Below are 17,160 nucleotides of genomic sequence, written 5' to 3' on the forward strand. Positions count from 1 at the left end.
TGAGCCACCGCGCCCAGCCCCAAATCTTTTCAGTCAAGTGTTTGGAGGAATTTCCACCATGTAGTCATCCTCCAATAAACACATTTACCGTTGTCTAGGCTTGTAATAGGTGCAAAATTTAAGAGAAAAAAAGTAAAAGAAAAATAATTGTACTAATAGGTTTACTTTTAGAGTGTCTTTTTTTGTTGTTCTGCCTACTGGACTTTATCAACTAAAACTAGGACCCAGAAGAAAAAAGCACACATTTGTTGTTGAGTCATAAATAAGATGTAAATTCTTCTCTAAGAAATTCACCTTTACTGAGTATGAGTCATTTTATACCTAAGGAAATAAGAGATGCCATTTTGTGAAGGTTTTACAATATTTAGAGCTTGTCAGTTTTAATAAATTGAGATTATGGTTTCAGTTAAATATAACCGTCATGTTTGGTATTTGATATATCTGGCAGAGTTATCAGAAATTAAAGAACTTTTATCTGAAGCAAAAGAAAATGGTCTTGCATATTCTGAATATCCTGGGTTGGATGGGGTACTTTTTTTTTTTAAGAGACAGGATCTTGCTATGTTCCCCAGGCCAGCCTCTAACTCTTGGACTCAAGTGATCCTCCTGCCTCAGCCTCCCAAGTAGCTAGGACTACAGGTGTGAGCCACTGTGCCAGCTTGGGGTATTTTTTACATTGTGTTGCCTGCTGATACACACCTTTAGGGAGAGCTAAAATTCAATATATTGTAAGTTGGTTGTATTCTGCTTCCAAGTACCCTGTCCTCCACAACTGCATCAGTTAGCTTTGCTAAGTAACAAACCATCTCAAACATGGAGCTTAAATTACAGGTCTGTGTGTTGGTTTGGAGGCTCTACTAGGCTGACTTGGAGGGTTGGGCAACCTGGGATTGCCTTACCCACACATTTGGCACCCTGGTTGGAACCTCATGTGCAGAATCTCATTCTCCCTCCAGCCCACTTGGCCTCATTTTTGTGGTCACAGAAACGTTCTCAGTCCAGAAGTGGGCACTGCAGTGTCCCTTGGGCTCTTGGCTTGGAGTTTGTCCATTGTCACTTCTGCCACATTTTATTAATTAAAGCAAGCTAACAGGCTAGCTCTGATTCGAGGGGTGGAGAAGTAGAGGCACCTTGATGGGAGAGCGGCCAGGAATTGGTGAGCCTTTTTTGTAATCTACCCTGACAAATATTGCCAGTGTACCAGGATACAGCCTCTGGAAGTGCAATTGTCTGTGCCACTCTAAGGTTTGGTGTCAGTGGGCTGGTGTGTAGGGCCTGCCCTGAGTGGGCAGAGTCCCCTCCTGGGGAAGTCCACCCTGCATAGCCCCACAGAGGCAGGCTTGTCCCGCCCCCTCTTCCTTGTTGTCTTTGGATCAAGGCTGGTTGCCTGACCTGAGCCCACCATCACTGTCTTGCTGTCATTTATCCACTTGTCTCATTCGTATTCTGTCTTTCTGCCTCTTGACTTTACATTGGAACCAAGAGACAGACTGTGGTCAGGTGGTTTTTGCTGTTGGACCTGTAGACTGAGGCAGACATTCAGCTACAGGGTGTCGGGTGCACTGAGCAGTGAGACCCCTGGCTGGGCAGGTCTGTCTTGGTGAAGACACCACATCCTAGTGCCTGCTTGCTGTCTCCCTGCTCCTGAAATGCAAGTTCTGGGAAGGAAAGGCTGTATTGTATCTACTTCTGTGCCTCTGGTGTTTGGAACAGGGCCTTGCTGAGTAAACGTGTTAAATGAATGAAATCGAAAGTTAGATTTGGTTAACAGACTTTAAGAATGTTTTGAATTTTTCCCTCTATAGCAGTGTTTTCTAACCTCAGGAATTCAATTTTGTTTTGTTTTGGGGTTTTCTGGCCATATGCACCTATCTTATTTGTCTGTTTACTAGATTATCATTTCACTTAAGTCTTAAACAGTAGTGTTCTTCCAGGGAGATGTGCTGATATTAAACTTGAAAAGCACTAGCTTCTTCTGTATTCTCATGGCCAGAAAACACTGACATTGTGTGGTGCTGTGCAGATTCCCCAAGTTGATATTGGAAGTTTACATTTCAGGAGCCTTTTTAACATAGGGGAAATTTTGATGTTTCGTTGTTTTTAAAATGTTTATTTTTTGCTTTGGTGAAAACATAGACCAACTTGGCCTGAAGACCTCAGTGTTGGTGCTCATGGCTGTCTGTCCATGTAGAAAACCATGTTGAGTGGTTTTATGTATGTCTGCAACAAATAAGCCCTGGCTGTCTTCCTTATATTTTCTTCAGAAAGTTGAGCTCTCTAAGTCTCCAGTTTTATTTATATCTCCCATCTCCCAGAGTGTACAAATGAAAATCTGTTTTCTATCAAGGCAAATTGCCACAAGAATGGCAAATGATTCTAGAGCAAAAACTGCCGACAGAGAAGCTAGTGGAGGTGATTGAGCACAGGGTTGTATTTTGTTCCCGTTCTTTCCTTCTAGATCTAGAAATGCATACGTGTTAATTCTTGCAGCACTCTTTCTCTAGATCTAGAAACACATGCTTGTTTATTCTTGCAGCTCTTTCTTTCTAGATCTACAAATACATGCATATTTATTCTGGCAATGCTTTCTCTCTAGATCTAGAAATGCATGCTTGTTTATTGTTGCCACCGATAAGTCAAGATGATTTGAAGCTAGAAGCTATTCAGTATGTAATAGTGTTGGTGGATAAAATGGAGCTGAAATGTTTTAACAGCTTTATAGAGATGTAATTCACATATCATACAATTTACCCATTTAAAGTGTAAAATTCATTGGTATTTAATATTCACAGAAATGTACAACTATCACCACAGTCAATTTTAGAGCATTTTAATCACCCCACATGTTTTAGCTGTCACCTCCTCAACCTCCATCTCCCTTCCCCTCAGCTCTAAGCAGACAGTAACCTACTTTCTATCCCTATCGATTACCTTGTTCTGAACATTTCATATGAATAGGATCATATACTATGTAGTCTTGTATGACTGGCTTTTTTCACTTAGTATATGTTTTGAATGTTCATCCATGTTGTAACATGTAGCAGTACTTCATTCTTTTTCATGGCTGAATAATATTTCATTGTATGGATATACCACATTTTATCTGTTCCTCAGTTGATGGACATGTGGATTGTTTCCATCTTTTGGCTATTATGAATAATGCTGCTGTAAACATTCATGTACAAGTTTTTGTGTGGATGTATGTTTTCATTTTTGAGAGGATAAAGTCGTCTCTTGGTATCTTAGCAGGAGTGGGTCTAGGACCCTTGAGGATACCAATATCCATCGATGTTCAAATCCCTTATATAAAAAATGGTATAGTATTTGCATATACACATCATCTGGTGTACTTTGTTTATTTTATTTTATTTTATTTTATTTATTTATTTATTTTGAGATGGGGTCTTACTGTGTCGCCCAGGCTGGAGTGCAATGACGTGATTTCAGCTCACTGCAACCTCTGCCTCCTGGGTTCAAACAATTCTCCTGCCTCAGCCTCCCGAGTAGCTGGGATTACAGATGCCCGCCACCACACCCAGCTAATTTTTTGTATTTTTAGTAGAAACAGGGTTTTACCATGTTGGCCAGGCTGGTCTCAAACTCCTGACCTCAGGTGATCCACCTGCCTTGGCCTCCCATAGTGCTGGGATTACAGGCGTGAGCCACTGCGCCTGGCCATCTGGTGTACTTTAACTCATCTCTAGATTACTTATAATACCTCATACAATGGAAACACTATGTGAATACTTGTTATACTGTATTGACTTTTTTTTTCCTATTATCTCTCATTGTACTATTACTTTTTATCATTTTGGTGGGGTTGTTTTTATCCGTTTTGATCATCAGGTGGTTAATCAAATCTGTGGATGCCAAACCTGTGGATACAGAGGACTGACAGAATACCTAGGAGTAGAATTGCTGGGTCACATGGGAAATCTAGGTCTAATCATTAAAGGAACTGCTAGACTGTTTTCCAAAGTAGCTGTGCCATTTTGCATTCCTGCCAGCAATGTTATATGTTCCAATTTCTCCACATATTTGCTAACACTTATTTTTTTCTGACTTTTTTATTCTAGCCATCCTTGTAGGTGTGTAGTAGTATCTCATTGTGGTTTGAGATGATATTTTTATTTTTATTTTATTATTTTTTTTTTGAGGCAGAATTTCACTCTGTCACTCAGGCTGGAGTGCAATGGCATGATTTCAGCTCACTGCAACCTCTGCCTCCTGGGCTCAAGCAATTCTCCTGCCTCAGCCTACTGAGTAGTTGGGATTACAGGCGCCCACGACCATGCCCGGCTAATATTTTTTTTTTTTTGTATTTTTAGTAGAGACGGGGTTTCATCATGTTGGCCAGGCTGGTTTTGAACTCCTGACCTTAAGTGATCCGCCCCCCCCCCCCCCCCTCGGCCTCCCAAAGTTTTGGGATTACAGGTGCCAGCCACCATGCCCGGCCTATTTTTTTTTTTTTTTTTGAGTCAGGATCTCACTCTGTCACCCAGACTGGAGTGCAGTGGCATAGTCAAAACTCACTGCAGCCTTGACCTCCCCGGGTTCAGGTGATCATCCTGCCTCAGCCTCCCGAGTAGCTGGGACTACAGGCGTGTACCACCATGCTGGCTAATTTGTTAAATTTTTGTAGAGATGGGGTCTCCCCACATTACCCGTTTGTCTCAAACTCTTGGTCTCTAGCAATCCTCCTGCCTCAGCCTCCCAAAGTGCTGGGATTATAGGTGTGAGCTACCACACCTAGCCAGAAGCCAACTCGTAAACTGATTTTTGATCAGGAGAGAAATCTGTATGATGTATTTAGGGTGGAGGCCTATTTGTGGATATTGACTTCAATTATGTTTTATTTTAAGCCACTTTTGGCATTTATTAATGGGATATTTAGCTAATCAAAGGTCAGTGACTAGTTTTTTTATCTAGGAAAGTCTTGATTTTTTTTTAGTTGATTAAACAAATTCTGTGGTTTTGAACATAGAAATCTGGCCTCAGCTCTAAAGAATCTTGTTTTTGAGCCATAATTGTTTTAAAACCATCTGAAAGTTGTGTGTCAGCTTGCCTTGTCTTGTGTGCTAAGTCATCGGGTAGAAATACTTTCAGCTCCAAACCATGCCAGATATGAAAAGTGTCTAACTCCATTGCTGGATGCAGTGGAAGGAGAGTTGAGGTGCATAATTGAGACCCCGTTCTAGAAAGTCTTCCCAGATCTTTAGAGGGTAAGATGTCTAGAACAATTATACTCTCATTAATTCATAATTAACTCTTAGGTTTAGGAGTTAATGCGATTTAAAGGTTTTCTATTATCTGAAAGTTAGTATTATGGAGAAGAGATATGTAATGATTAAAAGAACAACCTGGGATGCAGTTTAAGGGTGTGAGGCCTCGCCCCGGCAGCGAATGTCCTTTGCCTTTGCTGACAAGTGGGAATTGCATCTAATGAGCATGAGGGTTTTCTTTATTATTGTTCATCTACTTTCTCACGTTCCCCTTTTCTTTAACATACTCACAGTTGTTAGGGTGGACTTTCTTTTTCTTTCTTTTTTTCTTTAGAATTGCAGAGGCTTTAGGTTAAATAGTGACAAGTAGGAAGACAAATTCTCAGTCACGAAGTTCTGTGCTAGAAGACTTTAACTTGCTATTCCAGTAAAAACTGAATGTTTTCATTCTGGCAGGAAGAAATAGTCAAAATTCCAGAAAGTATTGTAGCCAGATGTTTGTCATTGCTCCCACACGAACATCCTAAATATAGCAAATAAACTGCCTTAGAACTTATTTTGGTCTGACCTCAGAAGAAAAAGTAACTCAGCTTCTGAAATTTGGGGATAATAGAGGTTTTATACAAAAGCTCTTATGTGTTTCTGGGATACCAAGCTATTATGTGACTCTGCCCTAGCTTTTAAAACCTGTTATTTTGTCTTGGAAAGTTGATCTATTCTTTTGACCCTGATGCTCAAGAATGTGGTAGGGTGGTGCACAGCAGAGACGTGGACATTTTTATTCTTAGTTTTCCAGTGGTGATATTGGCACTCCCAGAGCCAGCTCCCCCACCAAGCCCTAACACACATACACAAGCAAGGTTGGTAAGTCACAGTCTGTGTTAGATTACACAGCAAGGGCGACTGATGAAGAAGTTAGGCCAGCAAATGGAAAAGAATAGGGAAATGTCATCCTATTGATCCCTGTACCAGTGAAGACGCCATGACAGTGGTTGTATAGCAGAGAATAACCAAGTTATTTCAGGATCGCAGCAGAGGGTTGTGGGAATGAAACTTGCTGACTGGGTCACCTGAACTCACACACCATTTGTTGAGCACCTGAGAGTTCTAGCACCCGATGTTGATCACATATCAGGTGACACAGGCAGTGGCTGACCCATGTGAGCTGTGAGCCCCAACTCAGAAACCCCTTGATCTACTCGTACCCATGTAACTCCCCCATTTTTGATCAGGAGAGAATTTGATTCTGTTGTTATTTGATTTGTGGGAGGCTAGAAAAGCTGAGCTTGTACAGGTTGAGTATCCCTTATCTAACATGCTTAGGATCAGAAGAGTTTCAGATTTTTTTCAGATTTTGGAATATTTGCATTATGCTTATTAGTCAAGCATCCCGAATCTGAAAATCCAAAACCTGAATTGTTTCATGAGCATTTCCTTTGAACATCATGTTGGCACTAAAATTTTTTGAATTTTGGAGCATTTCAGATTTCAGATTATTATATTATTATAATAATATTATATTATATGGGATTATATTATATGGGATGCTCAACCCATACTATATTTTACTTGACTGCCTCTGAATTGCCACTACCCTTCAGTTCTTCTCATCCCTCCCCTGAAACTTCAAATGCCTACATTCTTGGCCCAACTCCCTGCAAAGAGGTCAGAATCAGGAGGAGGAGTGGGTGGGTAGTGCGTGTTGAACATGCCCCGCCTCCACTGAGCAGGTTCTTCTGGGCCTCCATGACCAGTGTGCCCATCCCCACTCTGTAGCTGGCTTCCACCTGGGGCAGGTTAGGACCAGGTTTTAAATCTCAGTCCTTACCCCCCTGATGGAGTGTGGACATGAGTCTCTTCCAGGGCTGGAGATTACATTCCCTTTCCCAACACGGGCCCATCCTAGGGGATTGCCTCGTGCCGCTGGTGTTCTGCCAGTCTTTGTTCTCTGTGTCCGTTTCCCTACTCTGGAAACCCCACTCTGCTGTGGGCCCTGTACCTGGCCTGTTGTGGGCTATAAGTAGTGCCGCTCCTGGCCTGTTCTGATTGCCACCGCCAGCCACTTTGTCCTGGGGTGCCACTCCCCTCTAGTGCCCAAAACCTTTTAGACTCAGCTGTACCCCGGCCTGCTGCTTGTTGTTGTATTGTGGAGAAATTCCTCAAGGTGCTCTAGGCAGGATTGAGGACCGCTGACTTTGAGAAGAGTTCACAGGCTCTGGAGCATGGACTTCCCACCTGAGCTCCCCTCAGCCTGCCTCATCCATCAGGCACCTTTTGCTGATGCCATTTCTTTCTCACCCTCATTTCTCCCCCTCTGTTCATCCTTGAACACAACAGACCTCAGAGCCCTCTTCTCCACAGCTGGAAGGTGCAGTGCTTTTCAGGGTTCTCCTGGCACTTCACTTCTGGGGGCATTTTTCAGTCATATCAGCCTCACGTAAGGAAGCTAATTCTACATTATTGTTCCTTTTTAGGTATAGAAAGTAATCATGAATCTCCAGAGAGCTGATGGTAGAATTACAGTGATCTCTGTTCTTTGAGAGAGTGCATTCTGCTTTTTTACCTTACCGAGTGTTACATGTATATTTTTCAAGTTATATGATTATTTCACAGATTATGTGTTCGCAGTGGTTTAACACTTGCACTGCAGCATCTCAGCTTTCTGGGGATGAAGCTGCCCCTGGTGAAGCCCCCCAAGTCCTTTCCTTCATGTCGAGCAAAGGCCCATTGGGTTACATGCTGCAGCTAGAAGACCAATCAACGCCATCTCTCAAGGTTCCTCATGCTTCTTTTTTTAGAGGGAATTCATCCAAAATGTAATTCGGTTTTCATTATACCATTAATACTTGTACGCTGCAGAAAAACAGGAACTCACAGTGGCCCACAGCCAAAGATAACTACCCAGAGAGAACAACCATTCACATTTTTCTGAATACCCTTCTGGCCTTTTATATATTCACCTATATTAAACAAAATTGGGACTGAACTATGTGCATTTTTGTAGTCTTTTCAAAAATTAAACATTATATTCTGAACTTTTTTTATATGGTCTTTTAAAAGTTTTTAATGGCTATACAGTGTTCTATTTTCAGTTTCTCTGTACAAAATCTTTTTTTTTTTTTTTTTTTTTTTTTGAGGCAGGGTCTCATTCTGTTGCCCAGGCTGGAGTGCGGTGGTGCAATCCAACCTCCGCCTCCTGGGCTCAAGTGATCCTCACACCTCAGCCTCCCAAGTAGCTGGGACTACAGATGTGTGCCACCATGCCCGGCTAATTTTGCATTTTTTGGAGAGATGGAGTTTCCCCATGTTGCCTAGGCTAGTCTTGAACTCCTGGGCTCAAGCCGTATACCAGCCTTAGCCTCCCAAAGTGCTAGGATTACAGGTGTGAGCCACCACACCCAGTCTATACAAAATCTTTATACACATTTTTGATTATCTCCTTGGGGTAAACGTATAGAAATGGAGGTTCTTCATCAAAGTGTATGTACAGTTTTGAGGTCTTTGATACATGTTGTGAAATTGTATTCCAGAAACAGCAGAAGCACCTCATGCCCCTACCAGTGGTATATGCAGGTGTTCATTTCTCTCACCTTTATGGACATTTCATATTACAATTTTTAGTAACATCTCCTGTTTAATAGGCAAAAGTTAGGATTTTTATTCACATTTTCATCAGACTTGTCTGGTTTATTTTTTGTTTTGTGCAGTTTTTGGTGTTTTTGGTCTACATCATATTTGAAGTTTAAAAATAACTTAAGAGTTGGGAAGATACTGAATACATTGTGTTGGAAGTAAAATAAAAAAGGAAATAAGAATCGAGGAGTGCTGGAGACTTCGCAGAAAGTGACTACTTATGGTGAAGGAAAGGATAGAAAAACTACGGAAAGCCACACAGATGGGATGTGGGTTTGGGCTGTGCTCACCCCAACAGCCTTAGGCCAGCACGTGTTTGGCAGGTATTTGCTGAGCCTCGGTGTGCACCACCCTCTGCCATCGGAGCTGGGAGTGCCAAAGTGAACGTAGCAAACAGGAGCTCTGCCTCCTTGCGCTTGTTCGGCAGTGGGGAGCTCAACGGTAGACAAGGTACACTGCGAAGTGCTTAGTGCCCAGGAGAGAAATAAAGCACGGAGGGAGCAGGAGACATGGAGCTGTGCTCAGATGGAGATCCACATCCCACACTCCCACAGCCCTGTTCCTGTGGTGGGAGGGGCCGGCACAGATCTCTGTTCTTGAGAACAGTGTTCAGGTGGATGGAACAGCACATGCAGGTGCCATTAGGTGACCCCCATCTGGCACGTTTGGGGATTAGCAAGAGACCATGTGGTGGGAGTGGAGCAGAGAGGCATCTAGGAGGGCTTCTGCTCACATGGAGGGAAATGGAACTCCACCCAGGACGTGATGACTTGGTCCAGAACCAGGTCAGGGCAAGAGGGGAGCCTTTGGGTGACATTTGCGGTGACCCAGGACGTGGCTTGGGTAGAAGGGAGCAAGGGAGGTAGTGAGAACCAGTTGCATCCTGGAGAGATTTTGAAGGTGGAGCCTGCAGAATTTGCTGGTGCTGATGTGGAGGATCAGAAACCCAGGAGCCAACATGGTGCAAGGACTGGGCCTGAGCTCCCATGTCCTGCACTAGGGAGCCCATGGGAAGAGCTGCTTTGGTTTGGGGCCATGTGGAGTTGAAGAGGCTCATTAGGCATCTTAGGAGAGGGTTCTCAGGCACTGGGCTTGGTGGGAAGAAGCGTTGTTGCTATGTCCTGAAGGAATGTGAGCTCTTTTCAGTGCACCAGATGCAAGACGGCCATTGCCGTGACCTTCCAGAAGGTGCTAACATTGCCCTTCTGTGAAGCCACCACTGTTATCCCGCTGGGTCATGGTGAATGCCAAGTGTCAGAGATATTCTGACACTTGGCATTCACCATGACCTAGTGGAAGCCTTTGGGTGACATTGCAGTCACCCAAAGACAGCTTTTCTAAACTGTCATCAGTCTTCGACTTCTGAACTTTTATTCTTAGAGAAATTTAGACTGGTCATTAAAGAGAAACATGAAAAGTATCTGTTGGCACTTCCAACTGTTGTTATTGGAATGCTCTGGAATGTTCTATGCACATGAGTGATGCTTTACATGTACAGTTTTGCACTTTATATAGCAGCAGCTTTTTGCCACAGTGGCAGAGGGGATCCCAGTCCTACTTAAAGGCTTTTTCTGGTTTCTAGGAAAGTCAGAAAGATATTCTTTCCTCCTTGATCCACAATCTTAAACACTTGCCTGGAACTAATAAACTTCTGAAAAGCTAGTGATGAGAATCCGTTGCATCCTGGAGATGCGACTGGTAAGTTCATGGATCAATCTAAAATATATTTCTTTGAAATAAATCTAATATTCCTGATTATGAAAAATACATTCCTTCTTAATATTCTGGTTTTAGATATTGATGATGTTTTCTCATAATTACACTTTTTAGATTTGTTTGGTCCTTGCTAATATTCATCCATATGCTTTTTGCATGTATTGATATTTGAAACTGGTAAAGTCAGATCTTTGTAGCAGAAGAAAAACCTCTTTTTTATTAAAGCAATTTTCAATTAAGACAACTCAAACATGGCTTAAAGGCTCTAGACATTACTATCCTAGGAAAAATGTTGGAACATACATGCTAAAAATACACAGTGAGCTCTTTTAAAGTAAACATGTTAAATCAAGGTTATTCAGCTTTATATTGTTTGCTTCTGGCTTTAATTTACATCAATTTTAAATTTCTTAAAAACATAGAAAATAATAGAAACATGTCCTAAATTTAATTATGAATATTAATTGTATTAAGAAATGAAATTATAAATTATACATAAGTCCTAACATCATATAAAATTAGACTTGTTAGCATATTAACATAAGCAAAAACAACCATCTTGCGAGTCTTTCATCAGCTCTTAGTAAAACACAGGATTTCATAATGAATCTTCAAATTTTACTTATTTAGAGGAATCAAATTTGGAGAAAACTGAGAACAGTAGAGGAGGGCAAACTTGTTTTGGAAATGGTTGCTAGAAAGTAAGTTATAAAAACTAAAACTCTTATTGCTGTTAATTTTCCTCAGTTAAGAAATTGATGCTGCTATTTAAATCATTCAAGTCAAGTAGTTTATAAAATAATAGTATTTTGTTGTATATTGTATGTTTTCTACCTTAGAAAATTTTTAAATATATTTCTTAAATTATAAAATTTATACATCCAACAAAAAATTCAGTCAATATAAATGAGTAGGATGGGCACAGTGGCTCACACCTATAATCCCGGCACTTTTGGAGGCCAAGGCAAGTGGATCATTTGAGCTCAGGAGCTCGAGACAATTCTGGGCAACATAGCAAAACTGTCTCTACTAAAAATACAAAAATTAGCCAGGCATGGTGGCTCACACCTGTAGTCCCAGCTACTCAGGAGGCTAAGGTGGGAGGATCACCTGAGCCCTAGTGGTGGAGGTTGCAGTGAGCCGTGATTGCACCACTGCACTCCAGCCTGGGTGACAGAGCCAGACCTTGTCTCAAAAAAAAGAGAAAAAAAAATTTTTAATTACCTATTTGCCCACACCCAGAATTAATGTCTTCAACATTTACGTCATATCATCCGTTTAACTCTTCTAGACATTTTTTGCACTTACTTATGCACTTTTATATACACACACCCCATCTATATCACTACTTCTGTCCTTTTGATTACTTAAGTACTGAGAAGAATTAGCTTCCCATTGTGAATGTGCTTATATATATTTCTCTCTTTACCTCCTGTAATTTTTATTTTATGAATGTCAACACTATGGTTATTTGTCCAAAGATATACATAACTGTTAGATCTTAATGGATACAAGGTTACTGAGCAAAGGGGCTGGCTGCCTGACGTGCATATGGCACCAGCTTGTTTTGATTTGATTTTTTTTAGAGATGGGGTCTTGCTCTGTAACCCAGGCTTGAGTGCAGTAGCATGATCATAGCTCACTGCATCCTTGAACTCCAAGGCTCAAGTGATCTGCCCGTCTCAGCCTTCCAAGTGCCCCACCACACCCAGCCAATTAAAAAATATATATTTTTTAATTTTAGAGATGGGGTCCCGCTGTTGTTGCTCAGGCTAGCTTGAGCCTGAGCTCAAGTGAACCTGGCCCCAAGTGATCCTCCGGCCTGATTCTCTTGAGTAGCTGGGATTACAGGTGGGAGTCATTGCTCCCCGCTCAGCAGTGGGTTTTGAGAAAAGAAAAGCTTTATTGCCAGTCAACCAACAAGGAGACAGGAGGCCGGCTCAGATCTGTCTCCCCATTCTGTCCTTAAGACAGTGTATTTAAGGGAGAGATTTTGGGGGAAGCGTTTAAAGATTGGTTAGTGATTGTCAAAGGGAAAGGGGAGGTTTGGAAAGCCCCCTGGGCATGTGCAGCTGTCTCTTCACGCGTCTTCGTGCATTGCATGTGCAGATTCAGGGGGAGTATGAAACGTGGTAGAGATTCCAGCTGTGCTGTTAGCAAGCTCCTTCTGTGCAGGCTCCAGTTGGCCACCTTGGTTCCCACCAATTTCACCCAGATTTGTTATCTTACAAACAGAGGGAGTTTCAGCAAGCTGCTGTTTTTCTTATCTGCCATCCTGTAAGTTCAAGCTTTTCTGTTAGTCACTGGTTTCTTTAACTGTTTGGGATATGGTTTCAATAACACTTTTTCCTCTAATAAGTGTCCTTTTATTGTCTCACTTGTGTCTTTTTGGCCTAAATTCAACCTTATATTCAACCATGTAACCAAGGTCCCCTTGCTTTTTTGTTTGGTTGTTTGGAATATACTTGGGATACCCATGTCCTTCTTTTATTTTCAGCCTTTCTGAATCATTTAATGTGTTTGAAATGTGTTTCTTATATACAGCCTAATGGCTCATGGTGAGCATTCGCCACGTACTAGTTGCTCTTCTAAAACCCCTTGTCTGCGTTGTTTTATTCGGTCCTCTCTGTTAGAACTAGTCTTCTCTTTTATACTTGGGAAACAGAGGGACAGAGATGTTTTTGAAAGACGTACCCAATACTAGAGGCTCCAGCCAGAGCAGCTGGGAAGAAAGAAAAGGAGGGAGGAGAAAAGAAAGGAAGAGAGGGAGGCCGTCCCCACTGGAAAGGAGGTAAAAACTGTTTACACATGACACTACCTTGTATATAGAAAAGTTTAACATACCTCTCTCTCTTTTAAAAAAAGCTATTAGAACTAATAAACGATTTCAGGAAGGTTGCAGGATACAAGATTAATATACCAAGATCAATTGTATTTCTATGCACTAGCAATGAACAATTCCAAAATAAAATTAAGAAAATTGTTTTATTGGCCAGACACAGTGGCTCACGCCTGTAATCCCAGCACTTTGGGAGGCTGAGGTGGGCTGATCACGAGGTCAGGAGATCAAGACCATCCTGGCTAACACGGTGAAACCCCGTCTCTACTAAAAATACAAAAAATTAGCCAGGCGTGGTGGTGGGCGCCTGTAGTCCCAGCTACTCAGGAGGCTGAGGCAAGAGAATGGCGTGAACCCGGGAGGCGGAGCTTGCAGTGAGCCGAGCTCGCACCACTGCACTCCTCCAGCCTGGGTGACAGTGTGAGACTGTCTCAAAAAAAAAATAAAAAAAGAAAATTGTTTTATTTACAGTAGCATTAAAAATAATAAAATACTTTGGATTCAATTTAACAAAAGAACCTTAAAACTTGTACACAGAAAATCATAAAAGTATTGAAAAAAATCAAAGATCATCTAAATAAGTTGAAAAACAATGTTCATGGATCAGAATACTTAATATTGTTAAGATGGCAATACTCTCAAACTGCTCTACAGATTCAATATGATTTCCATCAAAATCTCAGCTAGCTTTTTAGTAGAAATTGACAGCAGATCTTACAATGTATATAGAAATGCAAGGGATAGCCAAAAACCTAAAATAGCCAAAAACAATCTCACAAAAGAAAAAAGTTGGAGGACTCACACTTTTCCATAGCAAAACTTATTGTAAAGCTGCAATAAGGCAATGTGGTATGGCATAAGGATAGACTTATAGATCAATGAAATAGACTTGAGAATCCACAAATAAGCCCTTACATTTATGGTTAATTGATATTTTCAAAAAGGATGTGAAGACAATCAATGGGAGAACTAATAGTCTTCCACAGATGGTGCCTAGACAAGTGAATATCCACATGCAAAGAATGAATTTGGACCCCTACTTCACATCATAATCAAAAACTAATTTAAAATGGATCATTAATGTAAATGTCAGAGTTGAGACTATAAAACTCTTAGAAGAAAACCTAGGAGTAGATATGACACCAAATTCCAAAGTGATAAAAGAACAAATAAAGATGCTATCAAGAAAGTAAAAATAATGAGAGAAAAGATTTGCAAAAGATATATCTGATAAGGAACTTACATCTAGAATATACTTTTTAAAATAACTCTTATAGCCTGGGCAACATAGCAAGATCCCATCACTACAAAAAAAATTAGCCAGGTGTGGTGTCACATGCCTAGAGTCCTAGTTACTTGGGAGGCAGAGGTGGGAGGATTGCTTAAGCCCAGGAGATCAAGGCTGCAGTGAGCCGTGATCATGCCACTGCACTCCAGCCTGGGTAACAGAGTGAGATCCTGTCCCAAAAAAATATCTCTAATGCTATGGACTAGGCGTTTGTGTTCTCCCAAAAGTTTTGTATTGCAGCCTTACCACCAATATGGTGGTATTTGGAGATAGGACCTTTGGGGTGATTAGGCCATGAGGGTGGAGCCCTCACGAGTGTAGATTAGTGCCCTTATAAGAATAGACATGAGGCGGGGTGAGGTGGCTCATGCCTGTAATCCCAGTCCTTTGGGAGGCCAAGGTGGGCGGATCACTTGAGGTCAAGAGTTAGAAATCAGCCTGGCCAACATGGTAAAGCCTCATCTCTACTAAAAGTACAAAAATCAGTTGGGCATTGTGGTGGGTGCCTATAATTCCAACTACTTGGGAGGCTGAGGCAGGAGAATTGCTTGAACCTGGGAGGCAGAGGCTGCAGTGAGCCAAGTGTGCCACTGCCCTCCAGCCTGGATGACGGAGCAAGACTTCGTCTCAAAAAAACAAACAATCAAACAAACAAAAACTCTTTGGACTTAAAAAGAAAAAAAGAAGAAGAGACATAAGGGAATTTTCTTCCTCTCTCTCTGTGCTACTCCACTTGTGAATACAAGAAAATGGCCATCTGTTAACCAAGCCTTATACATCACCAGAAACTTTATCTACTGCCAGCTTGCCCGCAGACTTCCAGCCTCCAGAACTATGAGAAATAAATGTTTGTTGTTGAAACTGCCCAGTCTATGGTGTATTTATTATAGCAGCCTGAACCAACTAAGACATCTTACAACTCTGTAAAACAACCCAATTTAAAATCTTACTCAAGGTTACACAGGAACTCAAGAATTCTCACCCAGGTGATCCACTTTCTTTGAATAACAGTTGTCTTTCCTTCTCTTTCTAGAGCTCTGATACTGTAGTTTTGTGCTCTTGTATTATAGAGGCAGTTGCTTTATTAAATAGTTTTTAATATCTGTTTCTTTTCTCTTTTATCTTGAATACCTTTTAATATTTGCAGCGCTTATTCTATTTTGATCACCCATCTTTGAAGCAGATAAGTTATTCACAGGTTGGCTATTTTAAGGAGGTTCTCTTGGTGATTGGCTGGTCATAGACTCATTGAAATGTAAAGTTCATGCTATGACTCGAGCTTGGTATGTGGGTTTGGATGTGACTTGCTTGAGATTTCTTCTTTGGTCTATCACCTCTGCTCTTCAAGCCAAACTGGGCCCACACTTGGACCCTGCTACCCAGGTCTCTTCCCATCCTTGCTCTTACAAGCAAGGGACTGAAGTTTTGCACCTCACTGTGCCCTTCACCTTTGATAAGTGTTCTTAGGGCTTCTGCTGAAGTTGGCCCCGTGGCATAGTGCTTGTGCCCCCACTACAGATGCCCAACCCCTTGCTCTGTCCCTATTGCTAGTGGTGCTTCTCCCCACAGTTTTGTGATGCAGGATTTGAGAGTTCCTACTTTTGCTGAAAATAGAGTTTCTTATTTACCTTTTTGATTTTGAACGAGTCCAGCAAATGACTAAGGAGATGACAGCTGACACTGCCGTCTTCAGGACAGGAGTCACCAGGCATCTTCTGGATTATCACACCCCAGTATCTGCTACAGCCCCCTCTCCTAGGTTCCTCGTAGACACATTTGTGATTCCTAAATTTGGATTTTCTTTCATCATTTTTATCTCTAGAAGAATGCATCTGTTTATTTTTCCACACCACTGATTCCAGTTCAAGTCTTGTCCATCTGTTGTTTGGGCCTCCTGTTGAGGTTTGGTTTCTGGAGTCATCTTTGTAATATCCCCTTTTCATTACTTAGTTGGATTCTTTTTCCAGTCTCCTCTCATTTTATGAATACCTTTACCTCTAACACTGACCTTTTTGGGGATCTTATTTTTTTCTTTAATTTTAATTTTTTCTCATTTTTATTAATTTGTATACAAAGACAATAGTTGTACATAGGATCTTTTTTTTTAGATTATGTTTTCTTTGGTATACCATGTTTACTCATTCTTTGGTGACTAATTTCTCTGCTTTTCAGGTAGGTCTCTGTAGTTCAAGAGTTTGGTTTAAATGTCTAACCATTCTCAGTGTCTGTGTATTTTTGCAAATGAGGTTCAGATTGATCAATAATGGTCTTATTGGCCTTTTTTAAAGGCTGCTATTTGATTTCCCAGGCAGGCTTCCCTTCTGAAAATGACAGCCACCTGGCCACAGGGCTGTGGGAGTGAGCTGCGTCCTGACCATAGTGAGTGGGTGGGGACGCTGACAGACACGTTTCCTTTTTGTGAGTTTTCACAAGTACGCACAAGTAAGGACAGGCAAGCTACT

The 17,160-nt window shown here is 41.4% G+C and overlaps 1 protein-coding gene across 9 annotated transcripts in view; it reads left to right on the forward strand.

Annotated features, from left to right (window-relative positions):
* The window catches only part of FARP2 (FERM, ARH/RhoGEF and pleckstrin domain protein 2), a 136,324-nt gene that overhangs the window by 18,978 nt on the left and 100,186 nt on the right, over positions 1-17,160 (forward strand). For 2 of the 9 annotated variants that reach the window (XR_008546880.2, XM_016950927.4), the window contains exon 1: positions 10,443-10,553. The exons of the other annotated variants lie outside the window; for them this stretch is intronic. Coding sequence is in view for 1 of the 2 variants with exons in the window: in XM_016950927.4 (XP_016806416.1) it covers positions 10,521-10,553 (33 nt within the window). In the remaining variant the exon portion in view is untranslated. Of the gene's footprint in view, positions 1-10,442; positions 10,554-17,160 lie in introns of those variants that run through there. 9 annotated transcript variants of the gene reach the window in all.

This window comes from Pan troglodytes, chromosome 13 (assembly GCF_028858775.2).
Source record: "Pan troglodytes isolate AG18354 chromosome 13, NHGRI_mPanTro3-v2.0_pri, whole genome shotgun sequence".
Taxonomy (NCBI): Eukaryota; Metazoa; Chordata; class Mammalia; order Primates; family Hominidae; genus Pan; species Pan troglodytes.